General features: G+C 44.6%; 1 protein-coding gene across 3 annotated transcripts; it reads right to left on the minus strand.

Moving 5' to 3' along the window:
* Nucleotides 1-288: 288 nt before the first annotated feature.
* Nucleotides 289-26683, minus strand: zmynd8 (zinc finger, MYND-type containing 8). 3 transcript variants are annotated; one of them, XM_080786620.1, is made up of 21 exons: nucleotides 26559-26683; nucleotides 18870-18940; nucleotides 18346-18497; nucleotides 17465-17689; nucleotides 17208-17321; nucleotides 13783-13848; nucleotides 13448-13540; nucleotides 13272-13359; nucleotides 13132-13187; nucleotides 12968-13045; nucleotides 12732-12847; nucleotides 12141-12640; nucleotides 11886-12020; nucleotides 10879-11034; nucleotides 9304-9834; nucleotides 7231-7746; nucleotides 6887-7086; nucleotides 4953-5033; nucleotides 4769-4847; nucleotides 4408-4647; nucleotides 289-1985 (listed from the first exon to the last, which is right to left on the minus strand). In XM_080786620.1, exons 1-21 carry the CDS (start codon nucleotides 26570-26572, stop codon nucleotides 1807-1809), a joined length of 3690 nt encoding a protein of 1229 aa, XP_080642746.1. In that variant the 5' UTR covers nucleotides 26573-26683; the 3' UTR covers nucleotides 289-1806. The 3 variants fall into 3 exon arrangements, with proteins under 3 accessions (XP_080642746.1, XP_080642747.1, XP_080642748.1); XM_080786621.1 differs by lacking the exon at nucleotides 26559-26683 and adding an exon at nucleotides 25574-25656; XM_080786622.1 differs by lacking the exon at nucleotides 13783-13848.
* Between the last annotated feature and the right edge of the window lie 803 nt (nucleotides 26684-27486).

Raw genomic sequence — 27486 nt, forward strand, 5'->3', positions numbered from 1 at the left:
TCTTACCGCATCATGAAACTAAAATATAGGCCTGTCTTAATGAAACATTAATACAAACAAACCTATTTCAACCATAACCAGAATTCACTTTTAACATCTGCTGTCCTATTAAGCAGTCAGCTAGATAAAAATAAAAAAAAACGTTTCCTTCCTGTGCTATTATCATTAATGTTTGTGGTAGGGCAGCCCAATGTTTATGCATGCATCACTGATGCAGCCTTAAATTTGACGCAGTTCTTCTGTATATAAGCCTTACCTTATAAAGACCAAGGGGTAAAATATTGTATGTATTTTTTATTGTACAGAATGTAAACATCAGCAATGACACTGTCGTGCTGACAAAAATATACAGTTTGTATGAACTTCCAAACTATACAGAAACAGTAAAGAATAGTTTTTTAAATAAATACTGTAAAACAACTTATTTGAAGAGTTAAATCAATATACTGAAACGGATGACAGAAAACCTTTTGTGAACAATTTGTTGGGGAATTACAGTGGCACCCAAAACATAGGCAATACAATTGTCAACTCTGGCACTTGTAGCCACAAGCAATTCTAGATACAATTCTTTATATGTTGAATCGAGAGTTGCAACACCAACCATTGACAGCCCATACATCCAAACAGAAGATCTGTCAAGAAATTCCACGCAGGTGAAATTCTGGAATGTTGGGAGTTTGGAAGTGCTTGTTGGAAGTCACTCAACAGCCCTTTGTACCACCCGTGTAGAAAATGCACATATGCAGGAGGCAGCAGGACGTTGCGTTATAGAAAACAAGCGCTTCCAAACGCCAACACTGCACAGAATTTGTCAGAAAGTAGCTAATAATATGTCTACGGTGTATTTTTATGAAACGAAAAAAACTGTTTCCATACAGCGGCAATGCGAGTTTAACATAATTGAATACAATCAAATAGGACTTTTCTGTTGTGGAAACTTTGGTTGTATGGGCTGTCAATGGTTGGTGTGGCAACTCAACATTCAACATATTAAAAATAGTATCTAGTTGCTTGCAGCTATGGGCACTTGCCGAACATAATGTGCAAATGTGAACAGCTGAACAGCATGATAGAAGCATTTAATTCCCCCCCATTTCAGTTGTCTGAAATGTGTTTGTCCTTTTGATGCATGCAGGCGTACATGTAATCCCACTACAGAATGTGTTTATTTTTCAGTAAGACATGAGTGCATGAGGAAGAAGAGGGAAGGTATAAATTATGTTTAAAAACAAATCTGTAATTCCAAGTGTTTTCACTCTCTGCTGTTCTTTCTCGAGCAGGTATTTCTATTGAATATATAAACAGCCTATGTAAAACGTTTATACCTGTTATTTTCTCTGAGCGCTACTGAACAAGCAACATTACAGTAATGCAAATAAGTTAACATATAATATTGAGTATTTTACAGACATTTGTGTCAACAGTCTAAAAATGAAATGGTCCGTCAAATGGAATTACATTTTTGTAAACAAATTCTCGAATCGCTTATGCTCACAGCCTAATATTTTTAGGTCAAGCACTAGCATACACCCAATTTACTGCAAAGGTGTACATGGAAATATTAAAGTGCTTTGAAGGCCTTTGCATGGAACTGGCCCCCTCTAGTGGTTATTTGCTGTTTGCTGTCAATCTGTCAAATTGAAATGGGGAGTGTATTTGAATATAGCATGTGAGCCCACAACTGGTAATAAAAAATAAATAAAAAATGAGTTGCTCCAGTAGCAGCCGTTTAAGAAAATGGCACAGAGAAATATCCATGTACACAAACAAAATGTCCACAGCTTGAAGTATGGTAATGACAGATTATGACAAACTTACAGCAACATTGTCAGTCTTTTTTTCCATGTCACAGTCTTTGTCTGATGGTGCAGAGATTGCAGGGTCTCTGAGTGGCATTGGGCCACTACTAGACTGTCCTAAACCTTTGTTTGGAGGAAGATCTGCTGTGGATTCCAACTCAGGTTCTTGCTGTGGGGCTGTTGCTAGAAATTAGATAACAAAATAGTTATAAACCGCACATCCATGAAAATGATGTAAGTGCCTAACCTTTTCACAAAAAGCAGTTACAAGCCAAAACAAATCTTTAACACTTTCTGTACAAAATCATATAATCATATACCTGATGATCATGTTTTTTTGGGGGGGGCTCACAATCACAGGCACTCCATCTTTAACCGGAGGAGAGCCTGCTTTAAGTGGACATTCATTTGTATATCTACAGTACAAATCCTTGCCAGCATACATAGATGAATACCGTATGATTTGTATTGACAATACAGCAATACATAGTGTTCACTCAATGGCCATTTGTATTAGGTACACAGTACACACATATTTAGTATCAGGCATGTGTCACTATCCAGTCATCTCTCACTAAAAGAGTGACTGGATGCTCGTTGAGAAGCAGTGCTGTACAGGAGGTTATCAGAGATGTTGGAACCATCCTGTCCAACACTAACAATCATACCATGTTCAAAGTCACTTGCTCATTCTAATGGTGGAACTGTAACTGAACCTTTTAGCCCTTTCTGCATCCAGTAGTTTATATACTGAGTTAGGGCCACGTCACTCTGTTTGGAGGAGTATGTTGTCTGCATTAATGAACAGGTGTACCTAGGGGGAGGGCATAGTGACGCGTTTGGTAGGATTGTGGCTAATTTAGGCGCCATCTTCCTGCCTACATGTAGGCTAGTAGGATGCTAGGCTACTTGGCTGCCAGTCTGCAGTTCGTAAGTTTGCTTGTCAGTGACGCTGGTGTGTACACTGTCACTACAGCACACCATCTTCCATCTCTCTACTATCTTTGACTTGTCACAACTCATCAACGGCTCTGGATCGATGGCGGTGGTATTATTATTATTCGCCGTTAGAAAATGTTCGGGTGTTCTGATCTCCCCTCCCCTCACGTCAAAACAGTTCTCAATGTTTTACATGTTACTTGACGAGAAGACATGTGGACATATCCTTATGGAACCAGGGAGAGGGGGAAAACACCACGAGAGTGACGAGTGATCAGTCAAACATGTGTTCTCTCCGCAGTAAATACATAATCTGTCTGTATGCAATCTGACCACTATTATTTTGATTACACTGTCATGCTCGTTTGAGGACAGGTAGAGAGCAGAGAATATGTGTTTGGGAATGTTGCTGAAGGTCATGATATTTTGTCAGCTGACACCCAAATCAAAGAAACCATACAGCATGTATTTTATTATTTGATATCTCCGACAGTCAACACACTGCATTCATGGTTATGTTATTTTGTCATCAGACACCCAAACCATACAGTGTTTATTTAATTTTATATCTACAATGGTATATGTCTCCACAGTGAAGCTGGAAAATGTAGCCTATAGGGCCAGTGCATACTGTAGGGAGGAGTTTCACTCAAAACGGGTTATTCTGGTTGACATTTTCCTGCCTACCAGTAGGCTATAGTAGTAGGCTGCGAGGCTACATTTTCCAGCCTCACTGTACTAGACATATACCATTATAGATATGAAATAATTAAACAAACACTGTATGGTTTGGGTGTCGAATGACAAAATAACATAACCTTGATCCACAACAGTAATGGGTCTGCCCTGTTAGTTTATACCCTAACTTGCCCATTCCACGTGGGCCATCAGAATTATGCTTCCATTGTAGCCTTGCAGTGTGTTGACTGACGGAGATATCAAATAATTAAATACACTCTGTATGGTTTCTTTGATTTGGGTGTCAGCTGACAAAATAACATAACCTTCAGCAACATTCCCAAACACATGTAGGCTATGCTCTGCTCTAGATCTACCCGTCCTCAAACGAGGACGACAGTGTAATAAAAATGATAATGGTCAGATCGCATACAGACAGATTATTTATTTACTGCGGAGAGAACACATGTTTGACTGATCACTCGTCACTCTCGTGGTGTTTTTCCCCTCTCCCTGGTTCCATAAGGATATGTCCACATGTCTTCTCGACTTCTCGTCACTGTTTTGACGTGAGGGGAGTGGCGGCTATCAGATCAGAACACTCGAACATTTTCTAACGACGAATAATAATAATACCACCGTCGACCGAGAGCCATAGAGTAGAAGAGAGTCAAAGATAGTAGAGAGATGGAAGATGGTGTACTGCAGTGACAGAATACACACCAGCGTCACTGACAAGCAAATTACGAACTACAGCCTGGCAGCCAAGTAGCCTAGCATCCAGCAAGATGGCGCCCAAATAAACCAAAATCCTACCGAACGCGTCACTATGCTCTTCCCCCATAGCAGACTAGCCTACTACTATAGCCTACTAGCCTCCTGGTAGGCAGGAAAATGGCAACCAGAATAACCCATTCTAAGTGAAACTCCTCCCGATGCACTGGCCCTATTAATGTGGCCACTGAGCGTATTTCTTTTAATTATTTACCCGACTGTGTGCAGGACTTCATATGTTCTGGCCAGTGAGCTTGCTGGCAAGGGTAATCACAGTAGCTTGTGTTCCAACAACAGTAGAAGATGGCCTCTTTTCTGCAGTTAGCACACCACTGTTTCTTCTTGGTCTCATCTACCGCCTGCTGCTTCTCCACCTCCATCTGTTTCTTCACCTCAGCCACCAACCTCTCCCGCTCTTGCTCTAGACTCTGCCTCATTTCTGCCATCGTCAACTCTGCATGTGTGCACACAGTATGCAAGCAAACAAACTTGAATAAACGCACAAGCCTACATGTAGTATTTACCTCCATTACATGGATGTAGTATTTGACCAATTAAAAAAAAGAAAATCTTACCAAGATTGTGTTTCATTTCCGATAACTCTTGTTGATGCAACCACTGAAATTTTTCTATTTCTATTCTCAGCCGTTTAATCTGTGTCAAAAAGACAAAAAGACACTCATTTCATGACATTGAATTATGATTTGCATGATCAGTTCTGTGTCCATCCTCCCAGGGCTGAAGTAAAAAAATAAATACCTCTGCTATTGTGTTTCCTGAAGTACTTTTGGAAAGATCGTTGTAGATTTCCGTCATTGTTCCTTTGATTGCATCCACAATCTGAAAGAAGACAGCAACATTCAGATACAAAATAAAGAGCGTTTAAATTGCTACCCAAAAATCATAGCTAATCAAGGTCACAGAACGTGTGGGCAGCTTTGATTGATTGACTGAATACTAAGAGTTTGCGTGGGCGAGCACAGGGGAGTACAGTACAATACAATACAAGGTTTGGCTTGTTTCCATTGGGGTCCTTTTGTACTAAAACATTTAATGATAGACATTTGCATAGTACATAAATGTACTATACAAAAACATCATATAAACGGGTAGAAAACGAAAAGTAAAAAACCTGTGTGAACTTAAGTGAGGGGTGCTCTTATCATCATACATCATCACATTCCGGCCAATCACAATTGGCAATCTCACTTCTCGGTCCTCACTTTTTCTACTCGATACGTACATTGCTCAGCCAATCAAATCATCGCTATGGGGTGCTCATCCCCATAGATGTCAGACATCTCTCCATCAGCCACATATACATACTGTATATACAGTACAACGGGGTGTCCCCTGTGGCACAATCGTTATGCGATGCTCAACCAATGGCACATCTCCCACCCAATCACACCGGCCAATCAAAACTTGCATCCTCACTTTGCAGTCTTCACTTTTGTCTTCAATGTCTGTGTTTACACAAACCCGGAAAGCTGGGCACAGGAGGGGCTAGGGCCCCTCATGTGACAACTTAACCTAACCATAACCGCAAGCATGGGAGCAGCACATGTTCGAGCGCTAGTCCGACCGTTGTTCCCGGATGTCGGAATAATGCTCCGTTGGAATTACCATCGAATCCCAGATGAGTGCAACTACAAGAGTCCTCAATGTATTCTTATTGACCAGTACAAAAATCTTGTTCTTTGCTTGACTTTTAGCCAGCTAGCCAGCTTTGACAGATGTTTGACAGAATATGCCTGAACAAATGTCCACAAACGGCCATCAATTTCCGTTAAAACATTTATTATATATAGATAGGGAGTATTCCAGCCCTGTGGGAGTAAACACGCCCGTATTTAATGAACAGGATGTGAGAGGGGTGTGAAAAAGAGGAAAGCAGACGGCCCATACTGCATCCCTGGGTGGGTCATCAAGACCTGTGCTGACCTCCTGGTGGCAGTATTCACCACCATACTTTCCCCCAGCCCAGTGTGTGGTCTCCATTGTCCACCATTGTCTCCAAGAATGACTCCAGCTGGCCTGAACGACAACCAGTCATGAAGTGATTTGAGAAGCTAGTTAAGCATCACATTGGCACCTCTCCCCCCAGCACCTTGGAAACATTGCAGTTTGCCTACAGTACTGAACTAAATAGATTAATTGAGGTTCTACATGTCACCCTCTCCCACCTTGACAACAACAAAGAGAGGAAATATGCCAGGCTGTTATTTGATTAGAGCTCTGATTTTAATACCATAGTCCTCACCAGGCTGGCTAACAAGATGGCAGACCTGTGACCGAACCCTACAGTGAAAATATTGTATTAGTAGGAGTGCTCGTTTTACCCCGCCGGCTACTACTAGTACTAGCGGGGCTTATTTGCTAACTGGGTACTGTAGTTCCTGACTGCCAGACCTCAAGTGGTCACCCTCACCCTAAAAACCCAAGCCCCCCTGCATACCGAGTCCCCTGCTGTACACTCAGTCATCAGTGGCCAAGAACTGCCCAGTTTGCTCACGACACAGTGGTGGTGGGCCGTATCACAAATGACAACTAGGACTGCACTCTGTCGAGTGCCAACTTGTGCAGTCTTATGTAAAGCACCTTGAATTCATGAATTGCCTTTGTGCATGACATGTGTTACACATTAATACTGGCCTTGCCTTAATATTAGCGATCAATCTACGAATACTCACTTTATTTGTGTACTTTGTGATGTCTGCTGCAATGTCTGCTGAGGCCATGGGGATCTGCATGTCTCCTGAAACTGAGGAGGAGGAAGAGGCTGTGCCTAGACCCGACGCTGTCGTCGCAGCCACAGAGACTGGAGCACTGGTTACCAGGGTTACAGCTGAGGTGGACATGACGAGTGGAGGAGTATCTTTTTGCTGAACAGCTAGAATGAGAAGAGGACAGCTGATCACTGACAATAATGCATCCAAACCAGGACGTTTTTTGGCTAGAACCGATTAATCACGGTATATGTTGAACCGTTCATTACACTTGGAAATCATTAGAACCTGTACCAAGTTTGATCTACCTTTGGCAGCCTGCCTGGTCTGATAGCGTGTGCTCTGTGTTGACATAGACGCCGCTGTGGGGACTGCTACCGTGGCCTGAGCCTGGCTGAGTGTTGCCTGTGCCTGGCCTTGTCCTGGGGAGGGCACCGGTGGCTGTGCAGTCGTCGTAGACTGCTGGTTCTGCTGCTGTCGCTGCACCTTCTGCATGTGCCACTTCTGAGAAGAGGTCTGGAACTTAGCAGTGGGATTCCAGACCACAGCTCTCTGCACTACTGGCACAGTCTCCCTGGGCAGCAGAGGGCGCTGCTTTTTCAATACCGGAGTGGCGGGAGCTGAGGAGGAGGCGAGGGTCGGTGCTGGGGTGGTGTTGGACAGGGTGGTGGCGGGGCTCATGGCTCCAGGAGAGGCAGTGGTGAAGCCGACCATAGTAACGGGAAGGGCCTTAGGGGGCTGTGTAGAGTCTTTGACATTGGTTGAGGTTGAGGAAGTGGCTTTGTTGTGTTGAGACTGAGAAGCTGAAGGAGTGGGGGCTTTACCTGCACAGAGGGAAACATAGAATGCAAATTAATATCATTTCAGCAAAGTTGTGAATGTTTTCATATAGTGGCAATCTATAGAAAGCGAATTAATCTAATTTCAGCAAAGTCATGGATGTTTTCAGATAGTGGTGGTAATCTAAGGCAGCGAATGCAGCGAATGTTTGTGTTTCCAATCCAATTGATCAACATTGCCAGCCACACGCTCTCACCAGTGAGGATAAAATGAAAGAAAATTAATATGTAAGATTATTATAGTGCTAGACTTTGGGTGTGCAATACCCATATATTGTATAATCACAGCACAGCAGTATGAACACATATTATTGTAAACCACAGCAAAAGTTTAAAGTGAATAAATCCAATTACCGGTAATAAAAAATAAATTGCCTTTTGCCATAGAAAGCACTACTTAAACTGGGATGGAGGTTCTTCCTTGGCTTAGTGGGCGTGCAATGTTTCCCAGCAATCTTCTATCTTGCATGCCTTAGCCTTTATCCCTAAACTTACTTACTTACTATTTAACAAAAAAACTTTTTTAAATAGTTGAACTACCGTTCTACATCAACACGTTGTGAGCTTGTAGATTGGCTATTTGAACTATTTTTTTATATTTTTCAAAATAGAAAAGAAATTTAAGTTTAGCGATAAGGGGTAAGACGGCATGCAAGATAGGGCCCAATATGTACCAAATTGCGCCATGTTTGGCTGTAGGAGTAATATGATAATATCCAAAAATGGGTTTTGCTAAATTCGGCCTCCTGGTGGCATTATAACAGGCTTATATGAAGTTCCAGGGAGTGTGCGTGCGTGCACAGTTTCACGCTGATCAGTTCAACGGTGCCGGAGATAAGCTGTACACAGACGGACGAACACATACACGGACGGATGGATAGGGTCGAAACATAGTCTCGGCCAGGCCTTCTACCTTTTGTCTCTTTTTGATTCCTTTCTTTTAACATCCCTGCACTAGTTTAAGTTTAATTCTCCAGGGAGTATAAATGGCCTTACCAATTTTCATGGCCATCTGCCCATTAGATTTTGAGATACTGTATCTTGTGTTTTAGACCTAATGGCAAATACCATGTATCACGAAAATCAGTAGGGGCCATCATCTGGAGAGCAAATTCTACAGCAATAGTTTTTTATCCCAATTAACTGCCCCCTCTTATTGTACACTTAATGCTCACCTGCCATTGAGGAGCCCCCACCGGTAGAATGACAAGTGCCACCCCAGTCCCCAACCCACAGGAGTCTCTACTACTAACACTCCCCCGAACACTCCCACCAAACCAGATGCACCACGGTGGATTCGAACCCTGAGACACACAGCGGTGGTGAACAGGTAAATTAGAGGTACTTTGCCCTGCGACATACTAGGGTCATGTCCAAGGGGAGTGTACTTATATATCAAGCTGCCTCACACTACAGAAACAGGAGATGGGCTCCTGCCCTATGGGCCTCATGGCTCGGCAAGGCTTACTACTTACCCTTGCAATAACTGAGCTCACAGTAGTAGAGTAATATCATCATCCTTAGAAAAAACAGAACACTCACCCTCAGTCTTACTGGCAGACGACTCTTTAACAGCAGTGTTGTCTCTTCTAGTCCGCTTCCTCTCTCTGCCTCCTTGTTCATCTCCCAGGTCAATGACCAGCTCCCTCTCTGAATCAGAGTCGTCTACTGGCACCGGCTTCCTTACCTCCTCTTTGACCGGAGGTTTCTCTCTGGGAACAGTTGATGCCGGAACTGCTTTTGTCTTCTCTCGGCCCTCTTTATCAGATGTGCTACATGGTCTCCCTGCGGTATCAGAAACGGTAGCACCTTCGTCACTTGAAGAGCATTTTGATACCACCGGATTCTCAGATTTGCTGTCCTTTTCTTGGTGTGGGGATGGAGGTTGGTCCTTCAGTCGGGTTTTGGAAGGCTCTTTCTGGCCTTTGTCATTAGAAGGAGCATCCTGTCTTTCTTTGGGCTTCTGCTCCTCGTCACTGGCATACTCACTGTCACTGGAGTCCGATTTATCAGAGTCCTCCGAGTCGCTGTGCTCTACGCCCTTATATACATCTTCAGAGATCTCATTTATGCCTGCACAAAGCCAAGAAAACAGTGGGTTTCATTCAAAAAAGGTTTTTAAACAAATTGAGTCATTGGCAATGTGCCACAGTCTCTATCACTGCCAGCCTTGATAAACATGGAGTTACTATAGTCTCTGTGTTTTACCTGACAGCAAGGAGTTTCACTCCATCTTCTGCAGTTCCCCTCCCAACAGAACAGGTACCTCACCAACCAGTAGGAATCGCTAGTCAAGGACAAATACCACTGGAAACAATGGACCCTTCGCTAAAGCCCACCCCAAAAGTGATTGTCCAATGCTAGCTTAGCAACCAACCGTCGCTGGTCTGGCAACGTCTGGCAAGCTGTCATAACTGTCGATGTTATTTTGCCCAACGCCCGCATACAAACAATAGGAATATCACGATATTCTGATGGTGACTAGGAACCAGCAACAGATTCCACGTACTCAGAATACGGTTGGAAGGTGTCTTTTCACCCTGCCCTTTTCCAAAATGAAAATCTGCACTAGCCGTTTCCTTACCGAATTCTGATGTTATTACACCAGTGGTAGAGGCGGAAAAATTAATACCGGTAAATAAGAAACTCCATGCCGAGCGCACCTCTCAGCTCCAACCGTGGACGGTGAATTTATCGCTAAACCGCGTATTTGTATCGCTCGACAATTATTTTCTTTTTTTGTTTACATCTGTCGTTCATAATGTAAGAGATGTGTCCAGGCGAGGAGTCCCCTCGGATGGGCTCGGGGAAGAGTTCTGGAGGAAAGAGTCACAAAGTGTTGGAGGCCCGGCCTATAATTGGAGGGCCAGCTTGCCAGTCCTTGGTCTGGCAGCGTGGAGTGGGTGGGGCTTAGCGAAGCGAAGGGTACATTCACTACATTGTGTTCATTGGATGGCCTGGCCGAGCTACAGGCACCGCAGCCAGGAATCAAACCTGGGCCTTTATGGTGTTGTAACTCAACATCACCAACTTCGAAATCATTATTACGTGTGGGATGTTATTGCTTCATTCAATCGCTCTTTTTACTCTACCTGCTCACTGAAAACAGTCTCTCACCTAGCTGGGCCTTGCAACTTTCAATGGTCTTGTCCAAGTTGAGTTGGAAGCGGCTCTTGATTTGTCTTTTGGGTGAGGTGAGGACCGGCATGGGCCCCTGCTTCTGCTGAACAGTCTCGCTCAACTCTTTTAGGTCCATTTCTGCTTTACTCCGATCTGGCAGGACACAACACACAATAGAAAAATCTAAATAAAGCAAACCTAGAGGTGTGCATAGCTCCTTCTTTTTGGTGGACAATGTGCACTTTGTGCAGACAGTGACATACGTACAGACAGCCTCATTAGAGTAGTTTTGCACTCACCTCTTCACAACGGCTCAACTAACAATAAAGGTAGCTCTCCACCTAACAGACTACTACAGATTACTACAGACTAGCAGTCGAATTAAGTCGGAAGATAAGTCAGTTGGACTTGGAAGGTGTGAATGTACCCGAGAGCCGACACCGACAGAAGGCTACTATGGTGCATATGGCTTGATATCTTTTTCAACAACAAGCACGCTGCTAGTAGACGGTCGGAAAGTTGACCAAGCTTGCTGGGTTGGCTTTCACCGCTTCCCTACAACTTGCGACCAGACGCGGCAGTGTACCCACCGTCCAGTTAACTGCCCAGTGTACCCACTGCCCAGTGTACCCACCGCTCAGTGTACCCACCGCCCAGTAAACTGCCCAATGTACCCACCACTCTGTGTACCCACCGCCCAGTGTACCCACCGTCCAGTTAACTGCCCAGTGTACCCACTGCCCAGTGTACCCACCGCTCAGTGTACCCACCGCCCAGTAAACTGCCCAATGTACCCACCACTCTGTGTACCCACCGCCCAGTGTACCCACCGCCCAGTTAACTGCAGAATTGTGGCAACAGACACTTTCCAACACTTATGCCGCCAACGTTGGTGCAGTGGAGAGCTACCTTAAATGTTTAGTTCACCATATCTATATTTGCTCTTAGAGAATAGCCATTATGAAGCATGGCCACAAATATCCCATGCCTAATGAGAGATTCACCTAGGTTGAGGTTTAAAATGCTTCCTGTTGGTGGAGTCTTCTCCTGCTTGGCAGAAAGGGGTGCTTGAGAATGGAATGGTTTGGGACTGTCCAAGGCATTGCCTGCAGCAACAGATCGTCCATAGGCAGGTGATGCTGTATGAAGAAAACTATTGTTAAGTATCCTATGTGCAATCCGGCCTAGAATACACATACAAAAGAAAATCATTAATTGTGTCTGGATGCGGACATGATAAAGTGTCTGTCTGCGTATACCTGTACAGTCCATGGACTCCTCCCCTGTGCTATACTGGCTGTTTGCAGCTTTTGTCTGGGACTTGTCTGCCGCGTCCTGTTCCCCATCCGAGCCCGTATGGGCAGAGGAGTTAGTGCTCATGGGCGAACGAGCCACGTCATTAACAGCAATTCGCCGGCCTGCCATGGTCCCGCCTATTCCAGCCCCAGACATCACACCTCTGCCGAGTGGTATCTTGGGAGACGCCGTCATATCAAAGCTCAGCTTGATCTTCTCCTGCTTCTCGGGATTGATGGGGGTAGACGCGGGGTTGGAGGTGTCGAGCAGCATCTGAAAATGGTTATCAGGGGCATAGGGCGTCCTGAAGGGGGCGTAGTTGAACACGCCAAACTTCTTCCTCATGTTCTCTACGTACACCTCCATCTCCTGCATGGCACTGTTGAAGATGCTCTTGGTTTTCTTCACAGAGAATGGAATCTCTTTGGACATGAGGTAGCAATTGTTTAAAGGGACCCAAGCCCTGAGGATAAAGATCAACACCATAACGTCCCACCGTGTGACACAGTGAGGTGCCTCCCAGTCCAAGAAATGTAAGCACATTGAGCCATTACCTGTCATGCTGTCCAAAGAAGCGAGCGTCCACTTGTCCGTCTTTATCTCGCAGTGCTTTGGCAGGCCAGAATGGAAAGCCTTTCAGTTTAGCCCAGATCAGAGGATGTGGATTACTCTGCAAATATGAGAAACAGTTGAGATGCAGAGATTCTGTGTATAAGAATATAAGAGAATATATCAATAAAACTGTGTAGAATCATAATCATCATCAAATAGTTGAAATTAGGGAGCTTACACATGGCTCGCAGAACCAATTGTCTCTCTTTTGGCATGCTGACAGATAGCATTCAGGACACACCTCAATCTCATTCATCTGCAAAACAAGCAACAAAGGATGTATGAAGTTCCTGTTCCCAACTAAATCCTTTTGTGCCCTCCCCTATCGGCACACATACTCACCTCGTGTTCACAGATTTTCACTATCACTTTAGCTGTAGCTGTGAGTTTGTGATTGCCTAAAAGAAGGTGATTCGTCTGTATTAAACAACTGATTAAAAGGCTGGATCAAACTTGTAGCAGGTCGAAGCTGAGCAACATACCTCCGTTGTATATGATACAGTTGTGAAGAATCCATTTTACATCTGCCAAGTAGGCCTCTGTGCAACCATACATTTTCTTTTTGATATTCTGTAAAACACAAAATAAAGGGGGAAAAAAAAGTCAGCGAGTGTCCTGTCAAATTGTCTCAAAGTGAATGCATGATGCTCTGATTCACCTTCTCCAATGTGCAGAGATCCATTGCGTGGAAAATATACTCTGCATAATCTGGGTGCTGTTCAAGAGCTACAGGCTTCTGGAAGGGTTCCGTCTGGACAAGGTGCACAGAATATAGAAACACACGGTGAACAAAGGGGTGCAACACACTCCACAGCTCTGACCACCACCACTGCACACCACAACAATCACAACATGCTGCCAAACCTCCCCGTGGACAGACAATATCGACGAACAAAGCTCTAAAAAAAGGCTACTTGAAACAAAAGAAGGAAAAACAAACATAACAGAAGAAGAAAATTATGATGGGGTCTTGTTAGTGGTGTGATTTATTACCCAATTAAAAGCTTTTCTCTGCGTGGAAGCTGCGTGTGGGGAGAAAGGTGACGAGCGGGGTTGGTCCTGAAAGAGAGTTAGGCTTAATTTATACTTTGTCGCACGACCCTGTTGTCAAACGTCGTTGAAGTGAAAGGGTCGTATACGACGACGTATAAAAGAGGGCAGCTGTGTCCTCACTACCAACTAGTAACTTTCTGAACTCCAGCCAGATCACACAGGTCAACTACAGTTTATGAGTCTGATTGTTAGTGGCGTAATACATGCCTTATAGTACATGGCTACATGCATATAATCAACTCATCATGCCAAAGACACAAAAGTTAATATTTTAAAAACTGGCATCAGGCATTATGGAATGGAATAGGAAAAGCATGACAGCAAAAAAACAAGCCCAATAACGTTCAACTGTGATTTGCTTCCAGAGCGTTATTGGAATAACATGACTGGTAACAACACATTCATGCCACTATTCAATAGATACAATTTGTGGGATGTGGAATATTTAGCACAGGTAGCAATGAAAAAGAAAGAAAAAAAAAAAGTAAACAGAGAGCAACCTATTTGTAGTAGGGCTGGGCGATAAGATATATTTGTGATTATGTTTTTGGAGATACAAAAGTATCTGAAAAAACCATCTTAAATGTTGAATATATATATCAGTTATCTTAATAATGTGCTTTTTGAGTGGCACCAGCCCCTCCAATACATGGTTTTTGAAAATGACGTCATATGGTGACCAAGTCTATGGGCTTGTTTGTTTTTAGAGCACTTATGACATAAATCTTTGGACTTTTAATGTTTGTTTAGGGCAGCAGTTAAACAAACAATTGTAGTTCACCTGTGTCCAGTTAAGTCTCAGCCAATCAATGTGTCGTTTGTAGTTAATGTTTCACCTGTGTCTAGTTTTTCTGTGTCTATTTAAGCCTCTGTGTTGACAGTTTATAGTTATTGTCATGGGGTGTGTCCTGCCCAACAGTATGTCTGTCCAGTTTGTTAATAAATCATCATTGAACTTGATCTGCCGGCCTGCGTGGTTCTGCACTTGGGTCCAAAACTCCCACGAAACTCGACGACGACCTCGTTGCTATCAAGTGCCATTAAGAACACCACCTGTATTAGGCAGCAGGAAACGGCTCTTTACGGTTGGCACTGAAAGAGACATTTTGTTCGATGAAGAAGAAACCAGTACTAGCATGACTGGTGGATGGAACAGCCAGGCAATTAACTGCTATGTTGGCATCCTTGGCATTCCAACAACCACCAGCAGCTGGAAGCAGTACCTCCAGTTTGTCCTGCTCCCCAGCCTGTGTTCCAGTCAAGCCCTACACACACACACCGGGTGTGCAGCGACGCGGCACAGGCGTTGCCGGAAAATAGAACGGTGGCGTATCGGAGCGTCAGGTGAGGCGTGAACGCGCGTCGGACGGAGCCGGTGTGGGATAGGTTCATTGAAAATAACGGAGGCGGCTGTTTTGACGTGCGGCGTTCGCAGACGGTGTGTGTAGCCCTTCAGCTAGCCACCAGGCCTACTAGCATCCAGTTGGCTAGAGACCAGCCTGCTCCATCAATTCGGCTTGGGTTCAAGAGCCTGGAACCCACCTGCCCAGATCCTGTTCCCCCTCAACCCGTCTGTCTAGAGGCCACCAGGAGGAGGCGTGGTCGCTCCCACTGGCACCAGTGCGCCCAGGAGCCCTTACTGCCTCCCAGTGCACCAGAGCCCACGCTTCAGCCCAGCACCGGAGAGGCTTCATCGCCACCGGCCATCAGCACCAGAGAAGCTCAGCCGCTGCACAGCAACGCAGAGAGGCCGCCACGCGGTGACGCCGAGATCCTGCCACCGCCGCAAAGCGACGCCCATTACACTGCTGCAGCTCAGCGCCACAGAGCCTCCACCTCTGAGGCCCCACAGCTGCAGCTCACCTCTGAGGCCCCACCGCTGCAGCTCACCCCTGAGGCCGTGCCGCTGCAGCTCACCTCTGAGGCTGTGCCGCTGCAGCTCACCTCTGAGGCCCCACCGCTGCAGCTCACCTCTGAGGCCGTGCCGCTGCAGCTCACCTCTGAGGCTGTGCCGCTGCAGCTCACCTCTGAGGCCCCACCGCTGCAGCTCACCTCTGAGGCCCCGCCGCTGCAGCTCACCTCTGAGGCCCCGCCGCTGCAGCTCACCTCTGAGGCCCCGCCGCTGCAGCTCACCTCTGAGGCCGTGCCGCTGCAGCTCACCTCTGAGGCCCCGCCGCTGCAGCTCACCTCTGAGGCCCCGCCGCTGCAGATCACCTCTGAGGCCCCACCGCTGCAGCTCACCTCTGAGGCCCTGCTGCTGCAGCTCACCTCTGAGGCCGTGCCGCTGCAGCTCACCTCTGAGGCCCCGCCGCTGCAGATCACCTCTGAGGCCCCACCGCTGCAGCTCACCTCTGAGGCCCCGCCGCTGCAGATCACCTCTGAGGCCCCACCGCTGCAGATCACCTCTGAGGCCCTGCTGCTGCAGCTCACCTCTGAGGCCGTGCCGCTGCAGCTCACCTCTGAGGCTGTGCCGCTGCAGCTCACCTCTGAGGCCCCGCCGCTGCAGCTCACCTCTGAGGCCCCGCCGCTGCAGATCACCTCTGAGGCCCTGCTGCTGCAGCTCACCCCTGAGGCCCTGCAGCTCGCTTCCACTGAGGTCCCACCACGGCTGACGTTTTTTGTTCTTACAAACACAAGCATAATCTATATAATAAAATCATGATTGTATATGCATCGTTATTCTGTGCATATCCGATTGCATTTGATAAAGGTTTGCGGGGTAAAAATTCATACAACTGGCCTGGGTTTGAATCCAACCCAAGTCTCTTTGCTGCATGTCATTCCCACTCTCTCTCTACCACCTTTACAGTCTCTCTCATTGCCATCAAGAACAAAGCAGAACTTATGAAAGAATATTAAATATATATAAAAAAGACAATTTTAAAGAAAATGCATAAATAGATATACATTGAATTATGGGTCGACCTGGTTGCGCAGGGGTAAAGTACCTTCCCACCACTGTGGTTGATTCCCCCACAGCACCTCCAGCTTGGCCACTCACATGTTTGTGGGTGCAAAGCTGGCAGGGACGTCTGTTCAATTCGGAGCAAATTTGGGAGGTATAGTGTGCTCCTCTGCACATGTTATGTCCTCCCGCTGAAAGGAGACATGTGGTTGTCTACTCACTACTCTATACCCTTCCCAGACCAAACAGTATAGGGTTGCCAGTTTCAGGGTCTATAAACATGTAGGTGGAATTGGCAATATGACTAAATTGGTGATTTGAAAAAATCTAATATAGTTGATAAAAAAATGTTTTTATATGATATCACCCAGCCCTTCTTTATAGTGAAAACGATTCCCACCCCAAACCTAATCTAATCAGGTGAAATTCTCCACTAAAAGGCAAGCATCAATGTACTTACACCTGGCTGTTTCATCTTCTGTAGGGCGAACTTGAGCAGGTAAGACAGCTGGTCTAAAGTTAACATCATCATTGCTTTGCTCTGAGTCTCTATACACTCTGCAACTGTTATTTTCTGAAAGACACCAAGAAGAAAAGAGTTGACAATTTGAGGAGTTCCACATATTCCTGAAAAGTCATCCTAGAATTGATTGAAACCGACTGCTTACAGCTACACAGGGGTCCCCATCACCCGTATACACGTTCATGAGTATGTACCTCACACTCTGGACAGAACCAGTCGCCCTCGGGCTCGGCTGGGAGTTTGAGGCACTTGGCGTGGTACACCCTGGGGCAGAGCTCACAGCAGAGCACTTGGCCCTCGCGGTGGCACAGCCAGCAGTAGAAGTCATTCCTGCCGTCCTGTGGTGCAACATCGACAGGGTCCGTACTAGTGAGTGCTGGCTGCTTCGCGTAGTAAAAGGGACCATGTCTTAGTTCTGACTGGAATGCGGACAAAAGAAACAAATCAAAATAGCAATGAGACTACAGGAGAATAAACATCTGTAGAATGGACACAAGGTGGGCAATGGGCATGCTGAAATCACAGGCTACACACACTTCTATAGTAAATAAACAGTACATACTGCAACAGCCGTGTTATATATTCAAACTGTAAAACTGTATTGAAATGTTATACGTTTGCTGTTCTTAATTGAATGTGCTGTTCCATTTTATAATTAATACTTTGCTGGAATCTGAAAAAAGACGCTAGCTACTCATGCGCTGGGTTGGCAGGTTCGAAGTACGTAAGTATGTAAGTATGTACGTACATTACATTTAATAAATACTAATTTATCTGCAACTGTTACAATGTCTTTAAATACATTTAGATACATCACAAATGTCACTGTGTCCTGATTCACAGCCAGTCAGGATACCCATATCTAATATAATATTTAAATAAAAAGGTAGGTGATTCGCTTCGAAACTATTCTGGTATCCAATTTTGGGACGTCATTATAGGTACACTGTACACACACACACAAAAACAGCTACAACGCGCCATAGTGACGTGTTGTGATCTAGCAACATTTTTATGGTGAAGTGATTAAAATATTTCTTTATGGACGAAGAAGAGATTGTTCGGGGGGCTGTACCTGGTCTTTGTTACTGCCGACTGCCCCTGGTTTCTTCTTCCGTTTTGTTGGGCTAGGGGAGGTTTCAGCGGAGGAGTGACCATTGGATGAGTGACAGGGACTGGGCATCTTGCGTTTCTGGACCATCCTCTCTGCTGACCCTGGGTCTGAACCTACACATAAGGGTCGAAGTTCACACAAACACAGCATGACACAGTTCTGATTTTAAAAAAGAGGCATTGACACAATTACACCAGATCTCCAATCCAGGAGTGTTGCAGTGTACTCATACAGGGGGTTGCAGCTAGTGACCATAATGATAGACATAAAATAAATGTAAAAAGCAGCAGTATATAAAGTAATCCTCCATCTTGTTTATTTTGCAGCTCACTGCCACATGCATGCAGACACGCAAACCACAGTGAACGCATGTACACACCCCTGAAGACCAAAACACTTCCACTATTACCGCATACTCCCGTAGGTAGGGATAAAAACAGCTCTGTTGAGCTTTCTAAAAACAGCCTTGTGTGGTATCTTCTTACCTTTGGATCGTGTTGAGATCTCCATTGCCTCTGCTGCATCTATCTCTGTCCTCCCCTCCTCCTCAGACACACTGACGCAGAGAGGAGAAAGGCATCATCAAGGATTTGTCCACAATAACCTTAAGAGTCCTCATATAGCCGTGTATATATATATATATATATAGCCGTATAGCCGTACAGTGACTTACAATAGGGCGACGAAACCTATTGTAACGACTATCATTGGGTTTGTATCTGATGATTCAAGTAAATGATTTACACTGAAACATAAGAATATGCTTTTAGAGTGTGATGCCATCACATTCTGTAATTGGCTCCACCAGGCCGAAGGCATGGGGAGAGTATGTTTTGCATTCCGTCCGTCCGTGTTTCTGACCTCTACCCCAATTATTTCACTTTTTTGGACAGTACACCTACAGATTCTGTGTTACCCTGATGTCATGTTATTGCCAGCTTCTTCTGCTACAGCAGCTACACCACATAAATACAATATCACCTGCACCTTTTGGACAGATACAGCGCAGTGATTGGCTATTCACTGACTGTCACGTGACACGTGCCGCCCCTGTTTGATGGGGGAGGGGGTACAGATGTCCACTGTGCCCATCGCCCCATCCCTCGCCGCTATCACCCACCAACAGCCAAACGAAAGGCAGTGGTGTGTTCTACCGTGGAAGTGGAACTCAACACGCCATATGATGTTTAGAACACAATGACGACTAGCACATGCTCTTGACAAAAGGGTGTATCTGATACGCAGGAGAAGGGGCTAGGCAGCAAGGGGACTTCAATACTTTTTCGTGATTCGTGGTAATGTTGTGTGGCGTCTGCCGTCTGATGTGAATAGACCTGCCAATGAATACTAATGAAGTGTGCTAGACACACTAATTAGTAGGCTCTTTAAAACTGCGCGTCTACAATTCACGGTAACATTAGTCTGTTTTTACAGGACATTACAGAACGTTCTGCGTGTGTCTACGATGTACAGGCCTCCGCTACTAGATGTAAATGTTAACCTCTAGTGTAAAACACATTTTTGGATATTACTCCTTCAGATTTTATCGTTATACATCATCTCTATAGTCATGTGGTCAAGACGGGTTTCTTTGATTTCCCAAATTCCATGCTAATTGGCTAAGATTTACAGTGTGGCCCGTTTTGTACAAAATGCCGCAAATCATGAACATTAGCTTTTTTGCATTGCTACTTCTTGCGACCGTAAAGACGACCTTAGTAGACATTTTTTCATGATTGGCTGCTTCTAAGCCAATGGGAGACTTACCCATATAACCCAGTCTGAACGGCATAAAAACCCAAACCCCTTACATACAATTAATAAAGGCAGAAAAGCCTAAAACAAATCTTTAAAAAAAAAAATACCGGTACTCTGAGTCTGCACTGCACCTGGCAGTTATGACTGAGTCATTCTTGTTTAAACTGTCTCACCCGTCTGTGCGAGTTATTTCTTTTGTCACACTAAACTAGTTTTGCATTGTTGTGCGAATGTGCGTGATGATTATGGCCCTAAAGTGCCCAGCTTGTACAGTGGTGAGAAGCCTTGGGAGGCAACAGTTCCTGAGCAATAGAAAGAAACGCTGAGGTGCAGAGAACAAACAATTCAACAAATGGAAAAAGCCTGCACACCAGTAGAGAAAAGGTTCCTATTATTTGACAACATTTCAATCAGATTAGATCTTCATCAGGAACTAAAGACATTGTGTCACCGTTACACTAGCTACCACTTCAACAGCATCCACTTCTAGGACCATCTTTAGTCTAGAATATGGAATCCAGTACTTTACTGACTGACAATTGAGAAACAAACAGTTTCCAAAAATATCACCGGGTAGGTATTCATCAGCACATCTTATGTTTCACAATTTGGGGCTCGTGCCTAAATATAGACTCTGCAATATAGCCTGCATTTGGAGCATATCTGGCACTTGAAACATACCTTGCATATAAAATAGGCATTATGTCCATTTCTTTAAACCTGAGATATTGTTGATGTTTAAGCAAACATATTTGCGTTTGTTAAAAGTTAAACCACAATAGTACGGTAGAAACAGATGTTTTCTAATATATGCCTTGGAGGCCTCCAAAACCGTACATATTCTTTCTACTGATCCTATGTTCGTGTCAAGAAACATTTTAAGATCCTCCCCTAATACATTTGAAAAGGTTTCATCCTGAAAGTAACGACACATTCATCCTCCATCTGTTGGACTTAACACCTCGAAACAGATGTTTTGACGATTGATTTGACTTCTATTTCCAACTTGCCTAATGCAAACCTGACAGCGTGTTGCGGGTTTGAATCCCGCTCCCGATTACCTTTGCTGCGTGTCACTCCCCATCTCTCTCCCCATTTCCTGTCAGTCTGCTGTCCTATCAATAAAGTCATGAAAGTCTGAGCAAACGATTGACATTTTCCAAGGGGCCATGCAGGGAAAGGCCGGGGGAGGAACTTGAGGCAAGAGCTGCTCAGATGTGTGAGAAGCTCTCACGGCATGATGGCTGTGATCAACCTGATTGAGGTCAGTCAACTTGTGTGAGTGACAATCTGGGAGGGACGTTGTGTTGTTGAGGAGTGTGTGTCCTTATTAAACTCCAATGGCATATACAGGAAGACACAGAAGAGCAACATCATCCAGATCTTCTCTCTCCAATCTGTAGATCTGAAGGAATCCGACATTGCTCTCATTGACAAGGGCATGATCTGGACTGGAGGATGGCAACTCCATCAACAGAAGAGCGGCAGGTTTTGGCACAGATTGGCATATCATACAAGTGGTTTGAATATATCCACAAACTGGCCATCCACCTTTCTTGTAGCGATGCATGCTCATTGCTCACTGTATCGTCTGTGAATGAGCCGTTATGAGGCAGCAAATACACAACTAAAGAGGACGAGCGAGACCTGTGTGGGTACAGGGTGACACATGTCCCCAACACCTATATGGAATTGAGGGGCCCCTTCCCCTGTGCCCAAGTATTCAAAACGCTGCTGTGTAGCGTCACTAAAAACGCCGGGACAACGCTCCACACGTCCCAAACTCTTCTCCCTTCTGGCTCCAAAACTGTGGAATGCACTTCCCATGGCAGTCAGAACTGCAGCATCACTCCCAATCTTCCGCCGTAGTCTGAAAACCCACCTTTTCAGACTCCATCATGGCCCATAGCACTTACTCTACCCTAGATAGCACTTCTGTAGACTTAGATAGCATTTGAAACAGACTTATAGCATGTTATGTAGACAGCACTAGAATTGCATTGTATATAGTCATAGCACGCCATAGTACATATGTATAGCATAGTAGTATATGTAAAGTTTATACGTATAAATTTCATTACATAGATATTCCACTGTTACTTTCTTAGCTTACGCATGTTTCATGATGAATGTTTTTATGTGATGTATTCCCATGCTTTTGTTCTTGCTTAATGTAAGTCGCTCTGGATTAAGAGCGTCTGCTAAATGCCTAAATTGTAAATTGTAAATTGTAGTAACAAGGGGTGGCTGCAAAAAACGAATATGTAGTTACCTGACTGATCTTGTACAGAATGAAGATGCAGAGATTATCTACTCTGTTGGCTTCACTGCACCAATCAATACAGAATTACAGTTTAGACCAGGCTGAGGCTGACACCATCCTCTTCCGTTTATGCAGCTCTACGAGATAGCTTGACCTTAAGTGATCTATTGTGACAAGAACGGTAGCATGATGGCTGAAGTCTGTGCTATAAAGTGGGAAAACGAAGAAGAAATCATTCCCTCCAGAATCCAGATATCCACCAACGTGTTACCAGCCGATACCGAAAATAAGCCACTCCTCCGACTTCACTCCTCCCTGAAGCTGCACTCCTTCCTAGTCACTCGGACATGGCTGGGAATGGTGGTTGCTATAGCCCTGTCCATGTCTTGTCCACCCCACACCACAACCTGATCTCCCTAGTACACATCTACCTGCAAGTGCAACAGGGTCAGGTGAAGAGAGCACCGAGGTAGAAGAGAGTGAAGCAGATGATGAATCTGATTATTCAGAAAGTAGTGAGGCAGAATGCTCACAGTCTGATTCAAGTTCAGACTGATGTTTCAAGTAGTTTCATGTTCAAGTCAAATTAAAGATACATAACACATGAATCAAGTATTTTACTGCAATTGTAGAGATATGGATGTAGTGTTTATTAAATGACTGATTCACCTCAGAGCTAGGTCACTGAGCACTGGGCCCTGACTAACAGTAGGCTCAGTTCTTCTCACATCCCTTGTGGTTTTCCTGAGATCTGACCTCTTGGCACCTTGGTAAGTGAAGACATATATTCAATGTCCAAGTCTACATTAATTGGGCCTTTAAAGAAAGGCATCCATCCAGCTTCCTATGACTTCAAGTGCTTAATGAAATTGATTAGGTATTAACTATTTCATACCCTGAAGAAGGCATTTTGTTGCCGAAATGTTGGTAATCTAATTTTGTTCGCATGACTACGAGCTGTGCTGTCCCCTTTTTTCAAGTTTGTCTCCCATGGTCAGCACCTCCCCACTAGTGGTGTTCTCTCCTGCCTTTTTGTTTTCATTAACCATTTCATAACATAATTGAAATCAACCGGTTTTACCCACTATATCACCTCAGACATGAATCATCTTTTCCCCCCCCAGGCTAAATAAACTCCATTGTTGATGTATCAATTTTGTCACAGTACATGGAATTGGCTAAGGCTTCAATGTATTTATTTAGCTCTCACTGTTACAATAGTCTTACATGATAAGTACTGCATTTTCCATGTTTTGATCCTCCCATCACTAGGAAAAGTACATTAGAATCATGCTGAGATGAGGAAAACAAAATAGCATCACTTTCCTCTTCTTCATCTAAACTCCCTGAACATCAACCAGACAATCACAACCTCAGCAACACCTCCCCTTGGCCAGGCCAGGATACATAAACAAGAGCATAACAATGAAATAACATTAGAAAAACAAATCTGCTCATTCAGACAAAACACTTTTGACATTTAAAACAACAGAGCACACAATATAACCAACTGCCTCCTATTGACTTTCCTACACCCACTATTGATACAACATAGTACTATATACTTCCAATATAGGAATTCAACAGCATACCTTTTGTTGCCTTACTCACACACAGATTCTTCAGCTTATTCTTTAATCTGTTTCTTTTGGTTTCAGTTATTGAGGTCGTTGGGGGTATGAGCCATCATGGATGTGTGCAGGTTTTCCAGAAGGCCTTTTCTCCCTGCTGCTCTCTCTCTCCCTGCGATTCTCAATCTTTAACCTCAGCTGTGGGCTACCGATTGGTCTGAGCGCCACACGGAGGAGCCTGATTGGGTGTGGGCTCAGTGTGCCACACAGGCTTTCTTCTCCCCGCTCTCGATATGCAGTGCTGCAATGCAGAGTGTATTGCTGCTCACCTATAGCTGGGAAACCACTGAAACTAACCTTCCACTTCCTTAAAGCCCAGGCCACCTTGACAGCATGAGCATGTCTTCTCTAATCAAACAGGAGATGCAGTTGCCTAGGCTTGAGAGGGTGAAGATCAAATTCCCTCCCTCACTGCACTGCACTCTCAGTGAGTGTGTGTGTGTGTGTCGTCCATTTTGAAGACACCCTCCCTGCTGCTGCATACACGGCACATAAACACACCTCAATTTGACTGCGATTGCGAGTGCATTAGAGAAAGACCAGCAGGGTGGTAGGCAGCAAGGGCCTTTCCACAGAGCACAAAGACAGGATTGCAAATGTCACAGGCCTCCGAGTCAAAATGGCTGCGATTTACGTAATATACAGGCTACTGCCAACAATCCTTTTCTTTCATCAGTAGTGTGTTCTCTTCTACCATTAGCATACCTTCACAAAAATCAATGCTGGCTTGAGGTTTTGTGAGCTTGATCAGAAACATTCACAGACCCAGCTGTGAAAGTGACACTGTATGATTCTTTCTTGAGAATTAATTTCAGACAGACCTCTTCTATTCAGTATTTCACTGTATTTCACTGCAACACAACAGTAACACAAACCTGAACAATGCCATAGAATGGAGAGGTACGTACATATAATAAGGGAAAGAAGGAAAACAAATGTGGGGGTGGGGTGAGGATTACGCAGGACATTTGGAAAGGTCAGGTGGTATAGGGGTCTGGGGAATAATTTGAAAATGACAGACTGCCATGAAAAGGATTTTCACATTCTTACCCTACGAACAGACTGTGTCGATGCAAAACAGATTCTAGTGCAGTAATGCCAGTCCACACTCCAGAGTGGAATGATGGGATTAGAGGCATTACCGCACACCATTCACACAAATAAAAGCCAGGGGTGAAAAAATTTGCTCTCAATAAATTGCAGAAGGCTGCTGAACCCCTAGCTGGGCAATAATGTGTGACATTATATCTGGGCCATTTTTCCCCCCATGGTCATACATGTAAGACTGCATACTTGTCAGCAGGCAACCTCACATACAACAATGATGCATAAAACGATGCCCTTGACACATTTCACGTGTTGGGAGTATAAACTCCTCATCTTTACAAAACTGGAATAAATGAACGAAAACTGATCTAAACCTTTTCACTGAAAACCTCACACACAGAGAAATGAACTCAATCAGGACTGATACATACTGGAAATACAAATTAAAAGCATACACATATAGTTATGTATCAATAACATGCATTCAAACCTGATTGAGATCAAACGGATATTCTAGTCTCTGTGTGCAGGATGGGCTTTCTATCCAGTATCTTTTCAAGAGCAAGTCCTTCCCCTCTTCTTCCCTTCTCCCTCACATACAAATACCCAGCATGCCTCAAACCGAGGGACAGAAAAGGGAAGCTCTATGAAATGGCTGCCGCTCGGCAGCAGAGAACTGAGCACTGTGAAACAGAGCACACCATCAGATCCAGTCAATTCTCCCCATGCGATGAAAGAATAAGCTTATTTTGCATTTAATGTTTGTCTTGTTTTTATTTTAGGAATTTGTCAGGACCTACTCCTTTTCTTTTTTTTAATACATGTTTTGTCATTTGCCATTTAAAAAGGGTTTAGTTCTGTTAAGGATGTACTGAGCTCTGGATGACATGCGTTAAAAACAGTCTTGATAGAACACAGCTATGAGGTCTTTTCATGATCATTACTTGGTTGGCATATGATTAACAACGCGTCCCCCCCTTGCTCTGGTGCCACTGTGAGGCCTAAATTATTCCTGCTGTGCTGTCAGTTGTACCATCTGTTAATTCCACCAGGCATTCCCCTCTTTCTGTGTTCCCTCTCTCACCCTGCAGCTACAAACAGCCGTGTGCCCCCTTCCTACTCAGGTCTGCCATTTTGACAGCACAGGCCTGTGAAAACCAACCTCTTGCTTCCTACAACAGCTCAATCCTCTCCATGGCTTGACAATAGAAAACAGGACTCCTATGACTACGAATGTCTCAGTGACTGTCCATGCCTTGTGTGTCCAGGCAGTCACCCAGTTGGGACAAGCACTGTACTGTGCTTTACACCCCTTTCTAGGCTCCATTCCTGTACTGTGGGGGGAGAAGTAATCTCTCTCCCTCCCTCTCAGCCAAACCTTTATTCTTATGTATTACTCAGGCACAGATCTCACATGGTGGCTGGTAGCTTTATCAACAGAGCAGTATATGTGAAAGAATGAAAATCAGGCTTACCTCTGTGGATGCATGCCTAACAAAACTCAGTGTGATATGTCAATGCTTATTAAAACATGGAGGACAGCACTGTCAGCCTTCACCCTAGTCAGACAGCACAGCAGCCACGGTTCTCTCCAGGCTGTGTGTGTACTGTGTGCGTGTGTGTGCGTGTATGATTCACTGTTCTGATAGAAGCAAGGCGCGCCAGGAGTGGCCGCTCGCACAGAGGAGATGTAAGGCCGGTGCTGATTGGTTAGTTCATTTCCTGGCTGGTGCTCGTCTTTTGTTTCGCACTAGGCAGGCTGAATCGCTGTAAACACACAGAGAAGAGCTTGGTCCAAATAAAACATAACGTAAAATAGATCAGACTGCCAAAATTGTTGAGCACAGCTGTCAGATTCGTTACCTTGCCATTCAACATTGAATCCGTTTGTATTTTTCAAGGAGAGGCCTTGAAAAAGATGTTTTGATAAAAGTAGTGCACAGGCCCCAGGCCTGTATGTGCTCAAGGAGGCCTTTGTCTCAGTAGATCCCACCCTAAAGTTAAACTATCCGCTGACAGGAAGGGGGGTGAATAAAAACCTGTTATACAAATAGCACGAGCTACGGGGAAGCACACGCTTGGTTAAAGTGAAATCTGTTTCGTCACTTGAGAGGTTCCAAACAGACTAGAGCTACATTGCGTGTACAAAGCTATCTAACTAGTAACTGGTACGAAGGCCATATTAGAAACGTAGTCCTGCATGTTGTCACGATAGCCTTGGATCAAGACTATCATAGATGCATTTCGAAACTGCAATTTTTTCGAAATTCGAAACACTAGCTAGCTATTTCGTTTCTAAGATAAACATGGATATAAGCAGTAAGCGCACACAGCTAGCTCTGGTCCATAGCTCGAGCAGTAAGGCTATATGGTCTATGGACCAGAGCTAACACATAGCCACAA

Source organism: Protomyctophum bolini, assembly GCF_963924005.1.
Source record: "Protomyctophum bolini genome assembly, chromosome: 2".
Classification (NCBI taxonomy): domain Eukaryota; kingdom Metazoa; phylum Chordata; class Actinopteri; order Myctophiformes; family Myctophidae; genus Protomyctophum; species Protomyctophum bolini.